This window comes from Drosophila santomea, chromosome 3L (assembly GCF_016746245.2).
Source record: "Drosophila santomea strain STO CAGO 1482 chromosome 3L, Prin_Dsan_1.1, whole genome shotgun sequence".
Lineage (NCBI taxonomy): Eukaryota > Metazoa > Arthropoda > Insecta > Diptera > Drosophilidae > Drosophila > Drosophila santomea.
The window spans coordinates 14493573-14513539 of NC_053018.2; the positions used below are offsets into that span (position 1 = coordinate 14493573).

Consider the following 19967-nt stretch of genomic DNA (forward strand, 5'->3'; position numbering starts at 1 on the left):
ATACATAACACACCATTTTAAATAATCGAAAAAATGAGCTACTCACTTTTAAAATTGAAAACTGCTTGTGAAAAAGCTTGGCAGCACAGCTCCTTATAAACGCGTGGAAAATCAAAATATTTTTAAAGGATTGCATCATTTGTTTTTGAAAATATTTTAAAGAATACTTACTCGACACATAAAAAATACAAAACAAAAATTGAAATTCAAAGCACATTTGCATTAATTGAAAAAAAAAATTAGTTTCAAGTTCAAAAAAATTGTATTTCTTTGATACACATTAAGTCGATGCATAGTTTTTCTTGGAAATCATGAATATTTTATATAGTAGTCGGCATTCCTGATCCAATTTCGCTAATCATTGTGTATTTTACAACCTTTCTTCTTTCACTTTGTTGCATGAAAAGTGCACAGCAGCAGAGTAAAATTTGCATTTAATGAGCTCCTCCTCGTTCAACTCACCCCCATTTTCACCCCTCCCCTCGCCGACCATTGTATGCAAATCTTTTGATTTCAATTTTGTTGAAGAGTAGCTAATGATAATTTTCCTTTATGCTGCTTTTGATTGCCTGACTAGGGCGCGGAAAAAATGCTTGAAAAGATATGATAATTCAAAAATACTCAGCTGACAAAAAAGGAAAGTTTACTTCATTAACAATTTGAGTTTAGTTCATTTGGAATCAGAGTTTTTCCTCTGTGTATTTACTTTACTTACATATATAAAAGGAATTCAATAGTATTTTGTTATGGGTTTCCTAGTATTTCCTTATTTACTTAATTGATTGCCTAATACGTAAATCAGCTTGGAATTATTTTAATGTGAAAACTTTTCCAAAAGTAACATTGTTATCAGTCATGCCTTGCTTTTAATTGGCCCTCATATTGACCTTTATTAAAATGTATGTAATAATCTCAATATTAAGCTTTGACAAGGGCATTTTACCTATAAAAGTCGCCGAACGATTTGATAAGACCAAGAATGATTCAGTTTACTAGACTACAAAAGTAAACAGCACTACAAAAGTTCCTACTGAAAGAAAAGCAAACTTAGCCAGCCATTGCATTTTCTGGTAATTAGAAACTAGACGGGTATATACAAAACACTAAGAACATGAAAACAATGAAAATAGGGAGAGCTTGGAAAATTGGTATACAACGGACGAGGATATGTAAAATTGTCTAGAATTCGCCTCACAGTCTGAACAAAAATAATTTTACGGTCTGTTGGTTCTACAAAAGAAGAAGAAACCAGAGAGGGTTGGCTTATATAATGTATAGATAACTGTGACTAGCACACTTAATGCCAGAAAAAGAATGCTTTTATCTTTTGATAACTTCAAATATCTCCTATACCAATGCAATCCTGTATAATGCAAGGCAAAAACAATTAATGGTAGATCAGTTTGTGGCAGGAAACAGCTGTTGTGTGTCGCGACTTCTGTCTCTTTCCATTCGTCTCTAGCCCTCCTTGTCGTTTCACCCCAGGCTGTGAAATGGGGTTAGCATGTTGTTTCAGTTTCACCTTTTAGTTCTTTGTCTTCGCGTGGGCGGTCGTCCGAAAGGTTTATTGCCATGTAAAATGCAACAACAGAAGAAATAATTGCGAATGAAACGGCAACACACCAGGCTAAGAAATCGAGGTTAGACGGGGTAATTGGCACGAATTTGTTTGTTGCCAACTTGAAATATTGGAAGTTTTCTAGGGGTTCGTACGACTACAAAGGTCCGAAAGCAACTAGCCACTTTAATGTTGATTAGAGTACATAAATGATGAGAGGCCGAAAGTAACTAGCCCCTTAAATGTTTATTAGAACCCATAAATGTTGAGTTCTGTTCAACCAAAAATTTCTATGAGTTTATCCCAATTTGGGAAGTTCAAGTGGTGTGCTTTCCCGAAGAATAAAGTACAGTGATCATTTATGTGCTTAGATCAAATTAAACTTCTTGATTTGAAATTCCCCAAATATTTCTCCCACAAATCTATTTATAATGCACCCTATCCCAACGTAACCATGACTTGCTACCTCACCTTTTATCGCCACAAATGTGAGCTATTTATGCTAAACAAGTCAATCTCTATGGCTCCACATAAATGCATTTATCTGGGAACTCATTTACTCGAATAGTTCCGGAGCTGGCGCGTGTGCATCCATTATGTGATTCCCCATTTAAACTCAGATATTTCATCTCAACCCCAAACATTCCTTCAGTTTGGATTTCAAGCGTTTGGCGATGAAAGATGCATCATAAAACGCGTCTGCTACTGCATAAAATTCCGAAAATATTGCAGTTGGAAATAGAAAATGTTGTTGAAGCGGCTATTTCACTTACTTTCAATTTTCATCATAATTTTTCCAACGAAACGAAACAAGTTGCACAAGATTTGTACAACAGGGCCTCTCGCTGTTATTTTTTATTTTTTTTAGTTGTTTGCTAGACAAGTTTTGTTGGTGAAAGTTGTTGTTGTTGTTGTTGATGATGATGTTGCTTTTACGTTTGCCATGCTCCATTGACAAAATTGTCCACAGATCAATGAGTCTTGCGGTCAAGTTGTTTTTGATCATTGAGGCATTTGTGGTTTTGGGCTTCAAAGTGATTTTTAAAAAGTGATTCAAAAATGAATAAATCGTTCCGTTTTCCAACTAATATATAAAATATATATGTGAATTTTATATGTGAAGAAAATGGCTCTTAGTTCTTAGCTGAGCAAACAAGTAAAACAAATAAATTCTAATTTATTATGACAAGCCACTTAAACCCATTTGACATGGGCAAGTGTGCAGAATTGTGTATTCTGCTCTCCTTCTTATTTTCATCTTAATTTGTATAATTCCCGTTTCTTCTGCTCTTCTGAATCACACAATTTATTATAAACAATTTTGCGAAAGAGTAGATTCAAATTCATGACACATTTCTACATGCCGTTTCTACAGATGGATTGAATCATCGCTTGAGAAGAGAGAGCAGTGAAGAGCAGAGACGGTCTCCGACTAGATTATGCAATTCTTTCAGTTACGCCAGAAGAATTGCATGCACCAACAGTTTCTCCTCTTCTTAGTCTTCTTAGGCTTCCATCCATTGCTTTGTTTTATCTACACGAAGTTCATCAATTCAACTAGGAAATTAAACTTAGCCAGAAGCCCAGAAGAAACCAAACCCAGTCGTGTAGAAAGAATGAGACTCTGTTCGGGAGAAGAGTGGCTTGCAGAGGGGAAGACTGTCTTCGTGAATTCTCTTGCTTTGTTTATCTTTTTGCAAAGCGCACATTTCCTGCATGAAATACAGAAAAATTCTTTATGGTTTTCCACCATTCTCCGCCTTTGTTTCCAGACAGTTTCTTGCTCTGCTTTCTGCATCTCTCTTTTCTGCATGGAACCCATCCAAATCCGAATCTCAAACAATTACCTTTCAATTTGTTAAGAAATGTGCTAAAGGCCATCGCGATACAAAAGAAGAAATCATTTGCAAAGCTTCTATTCTTTTTTGTTTGCAACTATTACGTTTGTGCATAATTCATTTAACTGCTTGGGGGAAAGAAAATTCTTTTGTTTACTCGGTGAACTTTGCTGGCAGTTCAAGAAACTCATTTTTGAAGATACAGAACGAAATTCGTGGGGGACAATCTGCTGGATGAGATCTGCTGAAGAATTGCTTTGATTATAATTATGCAAGGGGAATTTCTTAATGAGACTGTTATGGGACCTCTAGATGTGCTGTACTAAGCTTTAGACAATGAAAAGATTGTAACACTTAAAAATTAAGCTTTATTAAAAACAACCGTGATAGCTATAAAATTTAAAAAAAAGTTAAAGAAGTGTAACAAGCTAAATAATCTGTAACATACATTGAAGCCAATTTATGCAATTTGAATGCCACAAAGATTTTCGGAATAGTGCAATATCAAATTCTTATGTATAAAATATTTTATTCAGCCAGAGACAAGCCTAAATATGCCCAGAAAAGTGCCTTAAAATTAAACGGAGAGATGAAAACAAAGCAACACAAAAATATCTGAATTATGTGCCTACAAAACTAAGATAAAACAGTCTTCCCAAACAAATGAAACAAAAATCACAAAATAACTAAATAAAACATCACAGTGCATAAATATATGAAAACAAAAGCATCAACCCAACGAGTGCCACGCCCCAGCAAAACCATTTAGACAAATAAGGAACACCACTACCCAAAAACTAAAACAAAAAGTAAACCATGAGTAGTCAACCTGCCAGCCAGCCCGATAGCATCGATTTAGCCTATGATATGTGGGCGGGCCAATTCGAATTCGTAGGACCCACAAATCAGCAGAGCAACAAAAACAACATCAACAACAGCAATCTGAACAACAACAAGTGCAGGATCGGAGCGCAACAAAGTCGAAAACTATCTACGGAAAGTCTGGAGGATCTGAATCTGAGCTTCAACACGAGCGCCTCGCAAAATCCGCTGAGCAACGCCTACAGTTTGGGAGTCACTGGCGGCGCTGGCGGCGACTACTGTGGCTTTGGCAAACACCCGCCCATACTGATCGATCAGGAGACCTTTCTCAGCCTAAATCCAGCGGACTTTGAGGACATTGTGCCATCCAATTCAGAGCCCAATTCGCTGGTGTTCATCGAAAATAAGTTGGAGACTAACAACAACAGCCTCGAATCGAACAACAATCATATCAACAACAACAATAATAATAATAACAATAAGATCTACAATTTGGAGAATCTGACAAGTAAATTCAATAATAAAACGAATAATACGAATACAAACGGTTTCAAATTGGAGAACCTGAAGAATTTCAAGAACAAACTACTCTGTGATTTCGAGGACACCAACAGCGGTGGAGGAGGAGGCGGTGGCGGCAGTGGAGGATCAGGACCTGTTGGCATCATGAACGGCGCCCTCAGCGCAGAGATCTGCGATAATCTCAATGAGCAAGTAAGCAGTGCAGTGCACCACTAATTCCCCCGATTCCGGCGCTAATTCCATCCAAAAGTTCAGGGTTCATTTGGGGGTGATGACGCCCCTCGATTTTAGTTCGCATGTCATGACATCTAAGTGGTATATAGTATATGCGGTCTGTCAATAATGTCCAGGCCGGCCATTCACTATAAATAAGCCGCAATTGAATGCAATTTGCTTTAGTCTAACTTTGAATAGCCTTAGTTCAGCTGTTTTGCTTAGCTGTGGGAATTTTCAGTCCGATTTGACATATTAATCAATAGCTACCTAAAAGATTTAATATGCTGGAAACCAACGAAGTGAGTTGAGTTCAAGTTGAGTAGTGGAAAATTCCTTTAAACTACGAGTTGATTAAGGAAAACTGTATAATGAGGTTTCCTGATTTTCAAATAAAACAAAACTAAATTTTAAAATCTTTAAAAAAAATATTAAACAATTTAACTACCGGACTAAAAAAGTAAATACTTTCTTGAGCATTTGTTTATAGAATGTTTTAGAGTTTTAACTATTTAAAAACAACCAAGTGCTTTAACGTATTAGAAAATGTTGTGATTCACAAACTTTGTTTACGATTTCCTTGACTTATTTACCTTTTTTAACGTCAAAACTGGGCCAAAAATAAAATTTCAAAGTCGAAGAACTTGTTGTGTTTGCCATATAATTTGCTAGACATCTGCTAACGATAAACAGAAAAAATACTATATTCTGCGCCAAATGAGATCATCGGTCACAAATCATCAGTGGGAAAAGAAAGGAAAATCGAAAAAGACATTTTGAGAAATTAGTTGACGGACCCAAAATTAATGATACAAAAACTGTAACAAAATCGGTGATTAGCCGCGAAGGAAAAATGTGTCAACGAAAGTAACAGAAGTTGGTTTGGATAGAAAGAAAAGTTAGGAAGACCAATTGTTTTCTAAGGCGATTGCTCTAGTTTCAGGGCAGTGAAGTTAAATATCTTTCCATTGGCTACTGATGCAACTCCCAGTACTTAATGCAATCAATTATAAAGCCTATTATTCCCAGTGGTCCAGCAAATGGGAGCAGCGAGTTTTCATGTGTAAACCACTGCGCTGGAGGTCAGCTCTTTGCTTCTGAATGGCGATAAACCTCCGGCGGATGCTAGATTTGTTTACCATACTTGATCCACATAAACTAGTGGGGAAACCCATTTGATAAATGAAACAATTGTGGGGCATTGTATCGCTGCAGGAGGAAATTGTGAGTGTGTGTTGCAAGTCAAGATTTTCAGTTCCATTTGGGGTCAAAGCTAATGCCCATTTTAATGTCCGAGTGCCTCCAGTTCTTTCCAATTCTATTTCAATTCGTTATTTACGAGCTGTTAACGTGTAAACTGTTGCAAGGTAATATTTAAAAAAATATGTAATTTTACATATTTTCTTTTTGAGCATATCTTGTACACCTGGTTCTTTCTCAAGTTTATTTTCCCAAAATGTTCATATTTTCGGGCCAAACTTCACGGGCCCCATAACATCTGTTCCGCATTTCCGCACTTGACATTACACACTTCCCATCGTTCAGTTGCACCTGTCGTGCCATCAACCTGTCAAAACTAAACTGGAAAAATCAAAGGCCCTCAAAAAGGCCGAGGGCCATTAATGACCTCGGCAACACCTTTTTCAGGCGAAAGAAAGAGGAAAGTGACGAGCCAGAAAGAAAAGTAGTCTCCGAGTTTTCCTATACCTAGTACTAAATAAATAAGTGAATTTAAAGGGAAGACATTTCTTAAAAGATTATTTATGAACCCCCTAATTAAAATAGAATTTCTAGTACCCAATAATTCAAACCTAAGTCTAAACATAAATATTGTATCACAAATTGTATTTCATTAATTTTATATAAACTTTGCCGAACTTTAAATATCAGTTTACTGCTGAATAGTATGGGTTTCACTTATAAACTTAGTACAGGGTAATTAATAGTCGTTCCACTTTACCATAACACTCTTACATGATACTATGTACAACTCCTCGTCACTTGTTACTCAATTTGTCTTACACTTTTATCGTTTTCTCTTTATGCCCCCAGCAGCATTTTGGTTTTTATTACTTTCTTTGCTTTGAGACCAAACGGTTTCTGAATGAGACGCGACTTCTGTTTTCGCTGCTATTCTTCTGCCTTTTTGTACTTTTTCTGAAGAATTCGGTAGACATTTAATTCAAATTCTAGTTTCTATATAATATGCTTAGTTTTTTGGCATGGTTCATTGTACACATGCCCAGCCCCTAATTGAGACCCCCGCCATATCGTAATTTTTCGGTTGACTCAGCGGACTTAGTCTTCTCTCTATATATTCCTCACACTCTCTGTGAATATTTCTCCATTTCTATGGCACTCTGTTGTTTGTTTTATTTTGGTGGGGCTGTGGGGCCCTAGGCCCATTTTTCAGTACTAGCCGCGCCGCCTTTGACGTCGATTGTGTGTCCGTGTATCCATCGGTTGTCAGTGCTCTCGGCTGCATCGAATATAAAGTGCCACCACACTCTTTGTAAATCTAGCGAAAATGATCAACTGCGAATTGTTGACAGCAAATTGCAGTTAATTAAACATAATTGAACCCTTTGCCGCACAGTTGAAGCGTCATTGGGTGCCGTCCCCAAATGAAAACCGCTTGTAGCCACTAATTGAACTTCTCAATAGACATTTGTGGGGATAGAACGATAGTGAGGTGTAGGAGGGGTGTTATGAGGGAAAGGTGACGGCATTAATTTAGCAGAAGTCCCGCTTTGTTGTTTAATATTAGATGAATTTGTCATAGTAAGAAATAAATGTTTGATATCAAGTTATAGGTCAATGGTACAAATAAACAATAGAAAAAGAGGGAGATATTCTTCTATTAATTGCTCAACCTTTTTGTAAATACGCAAATGACACCCTGTTTCCGGTTGATTTGATAAGACAGCTCTTGGGCATCCTGTATTGCAGTCATCTTGCACACTTCTTATCAGCCAGCCAGGCAATCGACTCATGTTCAAAACTTCTGTTTTTATTCTCCCTATATGTTTTCAAAATGCGCGGGCGGGTCATGAGTAATTGCGAAATCTGTAATGGCGAAAACAGATTTTTGCACATGCTAGCAAATAGTTGGCCAAAACTCGAATGCAAAACACTGGCAATCTGTGTGTGCGTGTCTTTCTACGCCTTCTACTGAAGTGGCTGTCTATGGGGCGTATGCTTAATATTTATGAGATTCATATGGGCAAGGCATGCCAATAACACTGGGCAACCAAAGTGCCATGGCAGATGTATCGAAATAGCATCGAAAGTGCTTCTCAAGTGGAATGTTTTCGTTGAGTATTTTTGTTTCGGGGCACAAGTTTTGTTATCGACATTTCGCTGGCCTGTTGACTAGTGTAATTAACAGCATTTTCAGAGAGTTGTCGTTGTCGCGTTGAGAAAATATAAACGAGCAGTCTGCTTCGGCCGTCAAATGAGCAACGACTACGCGGCGTTGCAGAAATAATTTGAATTTTCTTAAGCCTGCTAGCACAGAGCATCACTGAATAATGTGAAACGATATATCAGCAAATATATATAATCATTTGCACACCATATAGATATAGGCAAATGTACGTGAAATATCCCATGGCTGATGTGCAGTTGGTGAACGATCTTCTCCTCGATCTGCGGCACATGAAAAACGATTGTGTTAGTCGATGCCCGAGCCTATGTACTCGAATATGTACTTATCAATTTTACTTTTCCATATACTTACAGCTGGAACTGCTGCAGCGCAAGGTGGACGATCTGTCGGATACACAGAACATAGCTGAGGATCGGACGACCCGCACCAAGACCGAGTATGCAGTCCTCCAGGCGCGATATCACATGCTCGAGGAGCAGTACCGAGAGGTTAGTAACTGATACAATAAACAACCTTCTAACCTAACTAATCATGACTGGTTTCTTGCAGTCGGAACTGCGTGCCGAAGAGCGTTTGGCAGAGGAACAGAAGCGGCACCGCGAGATCTTGGCCCGCGTGGAGCGTGAAGCCTCGCTGCAGAACGAGAACTGCCAGATGAAGATCCGTGCCACCGAGATCGAGGCAACGGCGCTGCGGGAGGAGGCCGCCCGTCTGCGTGTCCTGTGCGACAAGCAGGCCAACGATCTGCATCGCACCGAGGAGCAGTTGGAGCTGGCCCGCGACCAAATCGGCGTCCTGCAACAGGAGCACGAGGAGCAGGCGCAGGCACTGCGTCGCCACGAGCAGGAGAAGAAGTCCACCGAGGAGCTGATGCTGGAGCTGGGCCGAGAACTGCAGCGTGCTCGCGAGGAGAGTGGAGCCCGGGCAATGCCGACCACATCGCCGGAGAGCATAAGACTGGAGGAGCTGCACCAGGAGCTCGAGGAGATGCGCCAGAAGAATCGAAGTAAGTAAACAAATGCTATTAAAAGCTGACAGCATTTAACTAAACAATATACGCATTTTTTCTAAACTAGCTCTTGAAGAACAGAACGAGGAGCTGCAGGCCACGATGCTGACCAACCAGGCCACCATGCTGACGAATGGCGTGGAGCAGGGTCGCCATCTGCTGAACGGAACCCTCAACAGCTTGGCCCAGGAGCTGGAGGAGATGTCACAAGCCCAGGTGTGTATTTTGAGTCCACCTGTGTTACGTCGCCTGCTTCTGCTTCTAGTGTAGTCCAATCCATCATCCCCACACCCACAAAAAACACAGTCTAGGTGCCCAAAGTTCAAAAGCACACGCACAGTCACCGCAAAAGAAAACTGATTAAAATGCTTCTTTTGGAACCACAGTTTGAAAGTGTCTTTCTAGTGTCCGTATTGCCCTGCGCTTATTTTAAAAAACCACATATATCTTATCTGCCCACATGTGTATTTAAAATGACGTTTATTGTATTACAGGATTCTGTGGATTCAGCCACATTAGCATCCTTAAGTCAGGTAATGCTTCAATCACGCAAAAGCCGCAAACAAAATGAACAATTAATTAAACACGGTTTTGGAGCCACTGTGCACGCAATGCAATTTGATTTAAACGAAATTCGACTTAAAACTAATATTGGTTCATGGTTTTCTAATCGAACAAACTCATTACGGACAATTTTTCACCTGGCTAACTATAACATTCATTCATTTGTGTATATAAACAATTAAATTCGATTTCTTATCTATGTTTTTTGTTACGAAATTATATCTTTCTAAATACTAATGAAAACGTATGCTTTGCAGCTACAACAGGCCTTCCAGGAAAAGGAGGATGAAAATGTTCGGCTCAAGCACTATATTGATACCATTCTACTCAACATCGTGGAGAACTATCCCCAATTGCTGGAAGTCAAGCCCATGGAGCGAAAGTAGGGCAGCCAACTGGAAGAACAAACCAACCCTAGGCACTCGACAGAGTGCCACAACCACCTAACATTACCTAAAATTAATAAACTAACTAAACCATACTGTATGTTAACTTTTTAAGCTACACTCTATACATGTATTTATGCCTAACTTAAGTCGTAATTTATTTTATAACAATTTAATGTAGTTTTTTAAACCAAAACAACGCAGAGAACACAAAGATTGCATGTCAAAATGATGAAAAAGTCCTTAATTCGATTAGATAATGTTTTGTATAAAGAGAGTCTAAAATTGTGTAAAAGTTTATTTTCCGTCGTTTCTAGTTTGCGTTTTGTATAGTGTGTGTTGTTGATCCATAAAGATATTACTTATAAATATTGTTAGATTTTAAGTCGTAAAAGCTCTTTCATTCATTATTGAAATGGAAACCAATAATTTATTGATAATTGCCGCAAAATCTGATTGTGAATGTGTATAGCATAAAGAGAGATTTTATGAACTGTTAATGCTTGACAGTAAATATTTCCAATTTTGTTATGGCAGCTAAGAAGGTTTTTGCTAGGACAAGTGCTCCGTTTTTCAAATCTTTCCATCACAAAGATCTTGTCTCTTCAACATGTACACTTTTTAACTCCTTCTGTACTTTGTTTGCGCTCTCTGGAAAGATCTTCCTTGGTTTGCCTGTAATGTAGTTACAAAAATCTATGAAAAAATTTGCGTTTATGGTATGGACAATCCCAGGATACAAAGACGGAGATTTAGTTTGATGTGAGTCTAAATGAGAGCAAATATCACGTGGAGTTATTCAATTCAGAAGTTATATATTAATCAACTCACTTATGTCAATGTATAGCACAGTTAAAACTAATCTTACTCTGCATATATAACAACATTAAATGGACATAATGTGCAAACGTTTAGGGATGGCATATGATAACTCCAAACGAAAGCGATCCCTAATAGTCTTAGCAACAGAACAACTCAAACGGTCAACCCTAATTTAGCTATAATAATATGCAAGAATGCTCGAGAATCGATGTGTAATCGTTAATCAAAATTTTATTGCCTTCAACGAATGTTTTAAAAAATGTACTAAGGCTTAGATAACTCTAACAAAAAAGTCCATAAGGTTTAATGACAAGCTGAGAAATATGGAATTTTAAATGTAATTTACTAGATGCAAGTCGCTGAACTTATATCAAAATAAAAAGAAGAATATTTTATAAACCCAGGCCCCGCTTTTTTTATTTGTTTTTTCACTGGCCCTAAAATAAAAGTGATACTAATTGGCGAAACCCGTTTGAAGACAATGCACATAAATGTTTAATTTATTAAGGAAGCGTGAAGCGAAGAACAGGTTTGCTTCCCAGGGAAGATTGCATAAGATCTTTTCGATTTGAACGCGTTATATAAGCCGGGTTCTGCAGCAGTCAAGGACAGAGAAGACATTGGAGTTAAAGTTACAAGATGTTTAAGCCACATTATCATTTGGCCGCAGGTGGGCAGCTGAATATCATTTTCGATGGGAACAGAACTGAGTTTGACTTTTGTGTTTTCCAGTGCTGCTGTGTTTCGTCTTCGCCACAGCGCAGGTTGTGCCAAATGCAGAAATCGGTCGGATTACCATCCAAGTGCCGTTGCTGTCCAATGGGAAGCCCGTGATCCTGGCCAACCAGGAACGGGAAGAGGTCGCCACCGTGGAGGAGATCAAGCCCGGAAAGGTCCATGTTGTCCAGGAGGTAGTGGTGCCACCTACAGTGAAGTCCGATAACAAGTTGCGGGTGGCACGATCCGTTTCGGATTCTGGTATCCCTAACAATGGAATCCCAAATCCTGGCATACCCAACCATGGAATTCCCAATCCTGGAATCCCCAACCATGGAATACCGAATCGTGGAATCCCCAATGATGGAATCCCGAATCCTGGCATTCCCAACCATGGAATTCCAAATCCTGGAATCCCTAATCATGGAATCCCCAACCGAGGCATTCCAAATGATGGAATCCCGAATCCTGGCATTCCCAACCATGGTATTCCTAATCCTGGAATCCCCAATCACGGAATTCCAAACCGTGGCATTCCTAATGATGGAATCCCTAATCCTGGCATTCCTAATCATGGAATCCCGAATCCTGGCATCCCCAACAACGGAATACCCAATCCTGGCATTCCCAATCCCGCTGCTTCCGAATTGATGACGGTGGTTGCAATGCCCAGCAGTCGTACCACCAGTGCACCCGCATCTACATCAATGCCCAAGCGAGTGCCAACGAGGAATTGTTTCCATCTGCTGATGGGAGGCATTGCCACCACATCGCCTGTGGAGATGATGACGCCTCCCTCTACGGAAAACTGCGATGAGCTGTGCACCAAGTTCGAGTACTCGCCCATTTGTGCCCACAATGGAATCTGCATCCACGAGTTCGCAAATCAGTGCGTGATGAACACCTTCAACTGCAAGCATCGGGATTTGTCTTTCCGTGCAGTGGACGAGGATGTCTGCCGACTGGGGGTTTGCATGAGGCGATGCAAGGAGGAGGAACTGACGCTTTAAGATACCGACGACTCGTAGCCTTAGTAGTATATCAATACAATATCCTTTATGTAAGAACATAACAAAACATTTAATTAAATGCATATATTACATAGAATGTGAAAAGTGATTTCCATAATATTACTTTGATCCTACTCTTCTAAAATATGATATATGTAAGTATGTCAAGTGAATGATCCTTGAGCTTGTTACTGATCAAAATTTTAAAATAATTTAAACTATATCGGCAAACTTTTTATAACTTTTTCAGGCAAAGCCCAACAAATTAAAAAAATATGTTTCAACAAGAAAAGAATCTAGCTTTGGGAAGGCGAAGCTTTTGACCCTTTCTATATTTTTGCTGTTGTTATAATATTTTAGATGTATTTCCATAGGAGCTATATTAAAAATGTATTGATTTTAGTATCATTTAATTATTTATTAATTATTTATTTAAAAACTGTTTTTACAAAAACTTCAAGTTCTAAAGAATAGTGTAAGTTTCAATTTGTGAATATTGTTTCCTTTTTAAGATAATCTGGTGCTCATCATTTTTTTTTAAGAGTTGACTGCTGTCTGTATTTTTGATTTTTTCAAATTCGTGAACAACTAACTTTCGGCGGAAACATTTATGCTCTTTAATCTTCGTTGCTATTTTTCTGTCTTGAAACTTTCGACTACTGAGCAAAGTCTATGCTAATGAAACACATTATATAAAATTTCATATTTTCATTTTATTTTTCTGCTCAACCTTTCAACTGAAAGCACCTCTCACAAGCCAAACTCCCTGAGGTCAGACTCCATGCAAAGAGGCTGCCAGTCCTGCGTGCAGCGATGATCCTCCACGAGCTTAAAGATTTTCTGGGGATTGCGGCAGTTGTAGGCTGTCATGGCACAGCGGCTCTCAAACTTCAGGAGGCATTGTCCGTTGGTGGCACACACCGTAGGATCCTTTTCGGGACAAAAGTAGTCGCATTTATCCTCGGCCACATCCGCATAAACCCTTTTGCCATGCTGGTCAATGCTGAGGTGATTGCTAGTCGAAGCAGGAACAACTTTAGCGGTAGAGTAAGCAATATAGGCTGTAAAATATGCGTTATCTTAATAAATAGGTTTTGGTGAACCAGATTTACAAAAGCACGAACCCAGAAGGAATAAAGACAGCAGCTTCATTGTTGGTTTATGATGAGGTCCTTCGGTTGAAACTGTTGATGTTTACTTTTTGCAGCGTATTACCTTGCTGTGTTCGCAGCAACTGTAAAACTGTTGATTTTGCCACCGACTGGACACGTTTTTATATACTCATCAGATTTCTGCTGATGACAGCTTTTGGTTTCGGCTGCCGATGTCGTGGTCTGTCCTTCCTGATTCCCTGCATAATCCCTTATTTTAACACCTGCCAGGTATATTAAATTGCATCATCATCGGTGCCATCAGCAGCTTTGCCCGTCATTTTTATTCTTATCGGCCTTGTAATTATACCGCCCAGACTGACTAAAAATAAAACTCCGAAATGCCAAATTTGCATATTTATTGTTCGCAATTTCAAATTGATTTCACTGTAGCTGCCGCCTGGAAGTATGCTATGAATTGCGCACATTTCGATTTAGTTGTGGAAAACTCCGCGTTCTCTTTGTGGCGGCGCTAGTTTCTTCAATAAATTAATTGTAATAAACAAAAATATATTACATGTATATACGAGTGCAATTATTAATTGATTATTTATTGAGCCCTGGAAACCCAAAATATAGATGTATATAAATGACATTTGATTGAAATATATTTATTTAATTGATATTTATTAATGACCAACAAATAAAAAGCATTCGATGTGCCATTATTTTTTTGTATTTTACATCTTCTGACACCTTTAATAATTACAAATATAATTTAAATTTATCTGCAACAATCTCTTTTACATTTGATTTTATTAAGGAAGCGATTGAATCAGTATGTGAAAGATATGCCCAGGTGGAAGTCAAGTCTGCCCCATCCTCCTCCAACTCATCGACACCCTCCTCCGAAGTGCGAGTCTGTCTCAGCTCACTGGTCCGTTCAAGCGCAACCAAAAACCTGTTAGCATCTCGTGTGCTGAGAATTTGCATAAAAACCAAATAATAACATGAGCAAATATTATTAAACAAATCGTTTGCAAGCCTGGTGACGTTTAAGGGAGCCCGAAAAGCCTTTATAAGGTGCAAACATTTTGGGGAAGAGTCACAGAACGCCTTTGGGTGTCGCAAAGGAGCACAAGTGCGGATTAACTGAGCAACATGAAGACTATTTTGGTTTTAGGTAAGCTTCAACTGAACGTGTTTATTAAATAAAACATATTAAGGAAGCTGAGATAAATGGCATACTCTATATTACTCATTGAGTTAATAATCGACCTAGTTAGTTCATACAAAGATTCAAAGATTGAACTTGACATTTTGAGGAATAATGTTACGAACTCTTTATTAAACAAGTCTTCTAAGAATTAATCTGGGTTTAAATGCAAGAAAATGAATAAACAAACTTCTGATATTCCCCAGCCATCCTGGCGCTGGCACAAGCCACCGAGGTATCCCAGACTGCAGAAACCGCAACTTCTGCCACCGCAAGTGCAGCCACAACGGGGAAGCCTCAGCAAACGGAGCTACCCATTCACATCCAGAACCTGATAACCAGCCACATCAATCATGTGCTGCAGCACATAAAGAACAAACCTCAGGACTCGAACACATTGAGTGGACCGGTGGATTGGCATGGGAGTGGGAGTGGAAGTGGAAGTGGGAGCGGCGCGCCAGTGGTCAAACCCCATCCAGATCTCCTTCCACCAGTGGCACACTCTGGTGATGTCCTTGCCCCTGCCCTTGCCGACGTCCCAGCGGCTGCACCTGCGTTGCAACCTGGCCTACAGTCGCTGCAAGCTGGCAATCCACCGGTGAAGGTTACCCAACACCAGGCCACCGGCACCCTGATCCACCACGGAAGGCCAGTGGTGCACAATAAGGTGGTGATGCCGCACGTGGAGCAGGTGGTGCACTCGCTTCCCGGTCAAGAGCCCATCAACGTGGCCGAAAAGCTGCAGAAGCTGCAACAGCATGTGACCAAGGTGATGCAACAGGCCGAGATGCACATTCCTTTGGCCGTCAACCAGGCCATCAAACAAAAGAAAGAACTGGAAGCTCAGAGAGAAAAGGAGCAGCTCCAGAAGGATAAAGAACTCAACAAGGGTGATGACAAAAACAAGGAAGTTAAAGAGGATCAGGAGGATCCTGAACCCCAGACAAATGCAGCCAAAGCTGGTCGATCCCTGGTTATTCCCGATAAAGTTTCTAGTATAGTGAACCAAGTTCACGCCCACATTCCGCAACTGATTGCCCAGCACAGCGAGGAAATGAAGCTGGGAAAATGCAATTTCCAGTGTCCCAAAGCATCACTCTCCATTTGTGCCAGCAACGGCAAGTGTGTGGTCAATTTCCCAGGCCAATGTGAGCTGAGTCAGTGGAACTGCTTCAACACCAAAAATGGTAATTGTATTCAAATTTATATCAAGTAGATTATTATTAAATATGTTTACTTTCTGCAGTTTTTCACCAAGTCCACGATGCCGAGTGCCAAAACACCATTACTTGCTACAAAAGGGATATGATGTGAGCTTTTCCTCTGGGCGGTGACTCAATTACTCAAACGAATTTAAACAATATTCCATCGAAAATATGTCTAACTACTCGTATTAATATGATTTAAAATTTATAGTAGCTGAAAAATATGAAGTATATATTAAAGACCAATTCTGAATGCCTAAGGTCCCAGTTACTGTGCTGCTCATTACCATTACCAACAAATTTGCGCGACCAATTCGCAGTCAGATCCCATTTGGACGGCACTTTGCGTATCGGCCACGAAGTTGTTTGCTTGACATTTTATCTTCACTTTCGCCACACTTTCAGAATTGCCAGCAGCTCGCCAGCAGATGGAATGTCCCATCTGCTCCTGGCAGGCGAATGATTGCGCGGCAATCATCCAATTTGTCAAAATGGCTTATTAACGGATTTGGGTAAGAGCCGCACGACGAGCGTAGCGGAGTTGGCTCAAATAAATGCCATTATCATTGATTTGCCAATACAAATGCCACAAAAGCGACAGCGTCGAGGGGGATGGAGCTTGGTTATTTTCGAGATTGGAGCTTGGCCAAATGCGGCATCGACAGCTGTGTGTACCGACTTGGCCAACATTTTTGCTGCGCTGCGGCTTATCACTGAAATGTTGCCACATGTAACCGCTGGCAACCAGGATGCCCGAATGGAAACCTGGACCCGTTTCAAATGTCGGACCTCCGGGCGATAACTGCTGCAAATGGTCTATGCAAATTGCAGTTTGAACCAATTAAAAGGCACTCCTGGTCACCTAACGGAGTTCAAGGGAAGTTCACAAATGGCTTTGGTATTTCTTTTTTTTTTTTTTTTTGTTATCTAAGCAAAAGATTGCTATCTCGTTGTGGGCAACTATCAATTTCTTCAACCCATATATTACGTATATCCAGGCATCTACATGGTAGGTTTTTGGCCAAATCCTCATCCTCAACTGTTAACTATTCGTTGTAGCCAGCGAAATCTACGACATCTATTCGCCTTTTGGGGCCCATAAATTTTCCACTTTTCCATCCGCATTTCCCCCGGGAGATCGTAGATGTCCAGAGACCCCGGTGCGCTGGATTCTCCGCCGTGTTCTACAAATGTTTGACTTAGTTTCGCTCCATCTGGCCGCCTGCTGCGTGTCTGGCCTTCTCTGCTCCGTTTTTGGCCAGGTCCGCAGTGCCACGCATGCGTCTTGGCCATTATACCTCCGAATTCCCCTCCACTGGCGAACTGGCCCAAACGAAAGAAGACCGTTAGCTCTGCCACTCGCTTATCTCAGGCAAATGCTTTGGTTTGGTCTGGCCTAAGCCGCAGTTACTTCTTTCAATTGCACTGAAAGAAAAGTGCTAGGAAGTTGCGAGATAAACATTTTGTGATGCTTTGAAGGGACACATCAGAACATATTCATACTATTAAATATGCATTACCTATTTTCCCTCTTTCATGTATTTAGTAGATATTTCTTTCAGTGCATGTAGGCTGTCTCTGGTTAATGCCGAATGCGTGAGCTGTGGGCCGTGCCGCATTTGATGGCTTGGATAGCCTCGGCTCCCGCCCTCCAGCTTCTGCTCCTGCTCCTGCTCCTGCTCCTGCTCCTCCTGGTGTTTCTGCTCCTCTGGTTGGCTGCAGAGCAGAGCGGAAATGCAATTAACACTTTGGGCCGTAATTGCGTGCCAAATGCATTTCGTTGGCTTCGCCGGCAGTCCGCATTGGCCATGGCCCATGTTGGAGAATCAGAGTATCTGAGGATTGTACGATTGGAGGGAGAAACTGGAATATAGCCGCATCTACTAGCAGTCTTGTTTTGATTTGCTCGGCTCATTTGCAAGAAATGTGCCCATAAATCAATTTGGAAATGCTCGTTGACTACTGTCCGTTCGCAATATTTGTGCTCTGTAGAGAATTTTCCTTTTGTGGAGGTGTCAGCTTTGGATGCATCAAAGTTTCTGAAAGGTAACATAAGCTTCTAAGGAAATAGAATGCCATTTCTGGGTCGTTTGTGAAATTCTGGGCAAAAATTTTAGCAGTAAAGTCTTTGAGCTCCTTAAATTTTACCAACAGCTTGAGCTTGTCTTGTAAAATATGTAGTTTAAAGTATATTTTACAAAATAAAAAAATATTTATCTTCAGTTTGGTATAAAAAATGATTTTTTCTAGATTTCCATTGTTATAAATAATTTCCCTTACTGCGCTCAAGAAGTCTACCATTTTGTTCTTTGATTCCTGATTTGATCAACTGAACCATGTAATTTCCCTTTCATTTTCCGCGCTACGAACCATAAATTGGCTTTTTAACTTGTTTTATTCTTGACCAATTATCTGCGATTTCCACACAAATGCCTACCAATTTGGTAATTCCTGGTGGGAATGACTGACCGCAGCATTTCCTGTTTCCCGTTGCTCCCACATTAAATGGCTGCCTTAACTTTGTTTTTTCGCTTAAGTGAAATTAATTGAGTAATTTGATGCGAAATGTTTGCGACACGCAGTGGAAAAGATGGAATAAGCGGGGAAAACTGCAAACAATTCCACAAACCGAACTCCAAAAGGGGGTGGTGGGCGGTGGTTGGGGGTTTTGAGGGGGGGAAAGGGAAGTGCGGCAGATGCAGATTATAAAATGCCCGACGGCCAGAGCAGTTGAACCGGACTGAAAAGGAGGCCAGGCAAAAGAATTTAATATAAAGCATATTAACTTTGATGGCAAATGACTGCGGGCCACAAATGGGTGGCAGGGGGATAAGTGGGGGCGGTCTCTGGAGGGTTGGGGAAGCAGGTGGTTGGCGGGGGAGGGGGGTGTTGGGTGCCCAGTCCAACAACACATGTTTGATGATGATGCGCGCTCTTGAAGTCGCTGGCAGTTAGGCCCAAGCCCAACGTGGGTTCCAGCCGCCTGACAAGCGTTTAAAAAGGTTTTATTTACACCGTTGGCAGCGGCCAGAGCGGGACGCCACTATGCGGCCAGAGGGAGACAGGTAGATGGCCGAGAATCGGATCGGTCTTGGCCTGGTCCAATGTGCAGCGCAATTAAGTTGCCAACAACTTTGAAATTATGCAATTATGGGTATGAGAAATTGCCTGGAAATTACACGAGGGACTTGACGAACAGCAGCAGTCAGGAAGCGCAAGTGCACTGGCCAAAAAATCGAGCTTTATGGTAATTATAGTTTAATTATTTAATCATTATGGTATTTAATTTTCCTAAGTAAAGTAAGCACAACAACAATTTGACAACATAGGTTGGGCCATTCTTAACTTAAAAACAGTTTACTTATTATGGTAATCCATAAATTTAGGGAAATGCTGAATATGTTTATAAACTTTTTTCATTCAAAAAACCTACAAGAAAGAATTTTACTAACCTTCTAAAAGTAATTTTTCCATTTTAAAGACCTAATAAAGTTTTATATATGCTTATTAAATAATTGATAAAAAGAATTAACTTAAAAGTGACAATCCTAGCTCTGAAATTAATTCTTCCACGTATAGAAATTTCAGTGAGTTTTTAGGCTATTT

The 19967-nt window shown here is 40.2% G+C and overlaps 4 protein-coding genes across 13 annotated transcripts in view; 3 read left to right on the forward strand and 1 right to left on the reverse strand.

The window, feature by feature from the left end:
- Positions 1-11521, forward strand: part of LOC120447457 (rab11 family-interacting protein 4B) — a 43200-nt gene extending 31679 nt beyond the window's left edge. For 4 of the 10 annotated variants that reach the window (XM_039628828.1, XM_039628832.2, XM_039628837.2 and 1 more), the window contains 5 exons: positions 8695-8829; positions 8891-9347; positions 9418-9566; positions 9845-9883; positions 10172-11521. In XM_039628828.1, coding sequence (XP_039484762.1) covers positions 8695-8829; positions 8891-9347; positions 9418-9566; positions 9845-9883; positions 10172-10300 — 909 coding nt within the window. In that variant the 3' untranslated portion in view covers positions 10301-11521. Of the gene's footprint in view, positions 1-3932; positions 4933-8497; positions 8626-8694; positions 8830-8890; positions 9348-9417; positions 9567-9844; positions 9884-10171 lie in introns of those variants that run through there. The other 6 variants (XM_039628830.1, XM_039628833.2, XM_039628827.2 and 3 more) reach the window with 5 other exon arrangements.
- A 233-nt stretch (positions 11522-11754) lies between these two features.
- On the forward strand, positions 11755-12911 carry LOC120448837 (RNA-binding protein 12). The gene is made up of 2 exons (XM_039631038.1): positions 11755-11792; positions 11855-12911. The coding sequence occupies exons 1-2, from the start codon at positions 11762-11764 to the stop codon at positions 12847-12849; spliced, it is 1026 nt and encodes a 341-aa protein (XP_039486972.1). The 5' UTR covers positions 11755-11761; the 3' UTR covers positions 12850-12911.
- A 688-nt stretch (positions 12912-13599) lies between these two features.
- On the reverse strand, positions 13600-14078 carry LOC120449977. The gene is made up of 2 exons (XM_039632685.1): positions 13974-14078; positions 13600-13910 (listed from the first exon to the last, which is right to left on the reverse strand). Exons 1-2 carry the CDS (start codon positions 13999-14001, stop codon positions 13600-13602), a joined length of 339 nt encoding a protein of 112 aa, XP_039488619.1. The 5' UTR covers positions 14002-14078.
- A 913-nt stretch (positions 14079-14991) lies between these two features.
- LOC120448429 lies at positions 14992-16584 on the forward strand. Its single transcript, XM_039630431.2, has 3 exons — positions 14992-15123; positions 15363-16343; positions 16403-16584. The coding sequence occupies exons 1-3, from the start codon at positions 15102-15104 to the stop codon at positions 16468-16470; spliced, it is 1071 nt and encodes a 356-aa protein (XP_039486365.1). The 5' UTR covers positions 14992-15101; the 3' UTR covers positions 16471-16584.
- Positions 16585-19967: the final 3383 nt, after the last annotated feature.

Coding starts and splice junctions, on each gene's coding strand:
- LOC120449977 (XM_039632685.1), bottom strand. CDS start 14,001: ATGAAGCTGCTGTCTTTATTCCTTCTGG. Junction 13,911..13,973: donor GCTGTCTTTATTCCTTCTGG/GTTCGTGCTTTT, acceptor CATATTTTACAG/CCTATATTGCTTACTCTACC.
- LOC120448837 (XM_039631038.1), top strand. CDS start 11,762: ATGTTTAAGCCACATTATCATTTGGCCGCAG. Junction 11,793..11,854: donor ACATTATCATTTGGCCGCAG/GTGGGCAGCTGA, acceptor TGTGTTTTCCAG/TGCTGCTGTGTTTCGTCTTC.
- LOC120448429 (XM_039630431.2), top strand. CDS start 15,102: ATGAAGACTATTTTGGTTTTAG. Junction 15,124..15,362: donor GAAGACTATTTTGGTTTTAG/GTAAGCTTCAAC, acceptor GATATTCCCCAG/CCATCCTGGCGCTGGCACAA. Junction 16,344..16,402: donor CTGCTTCAACACCAAAAATG/GTAATTGTATTC, acceptor TACTTTCTGCAG/TTTTTCACCAAGTCCACGAT.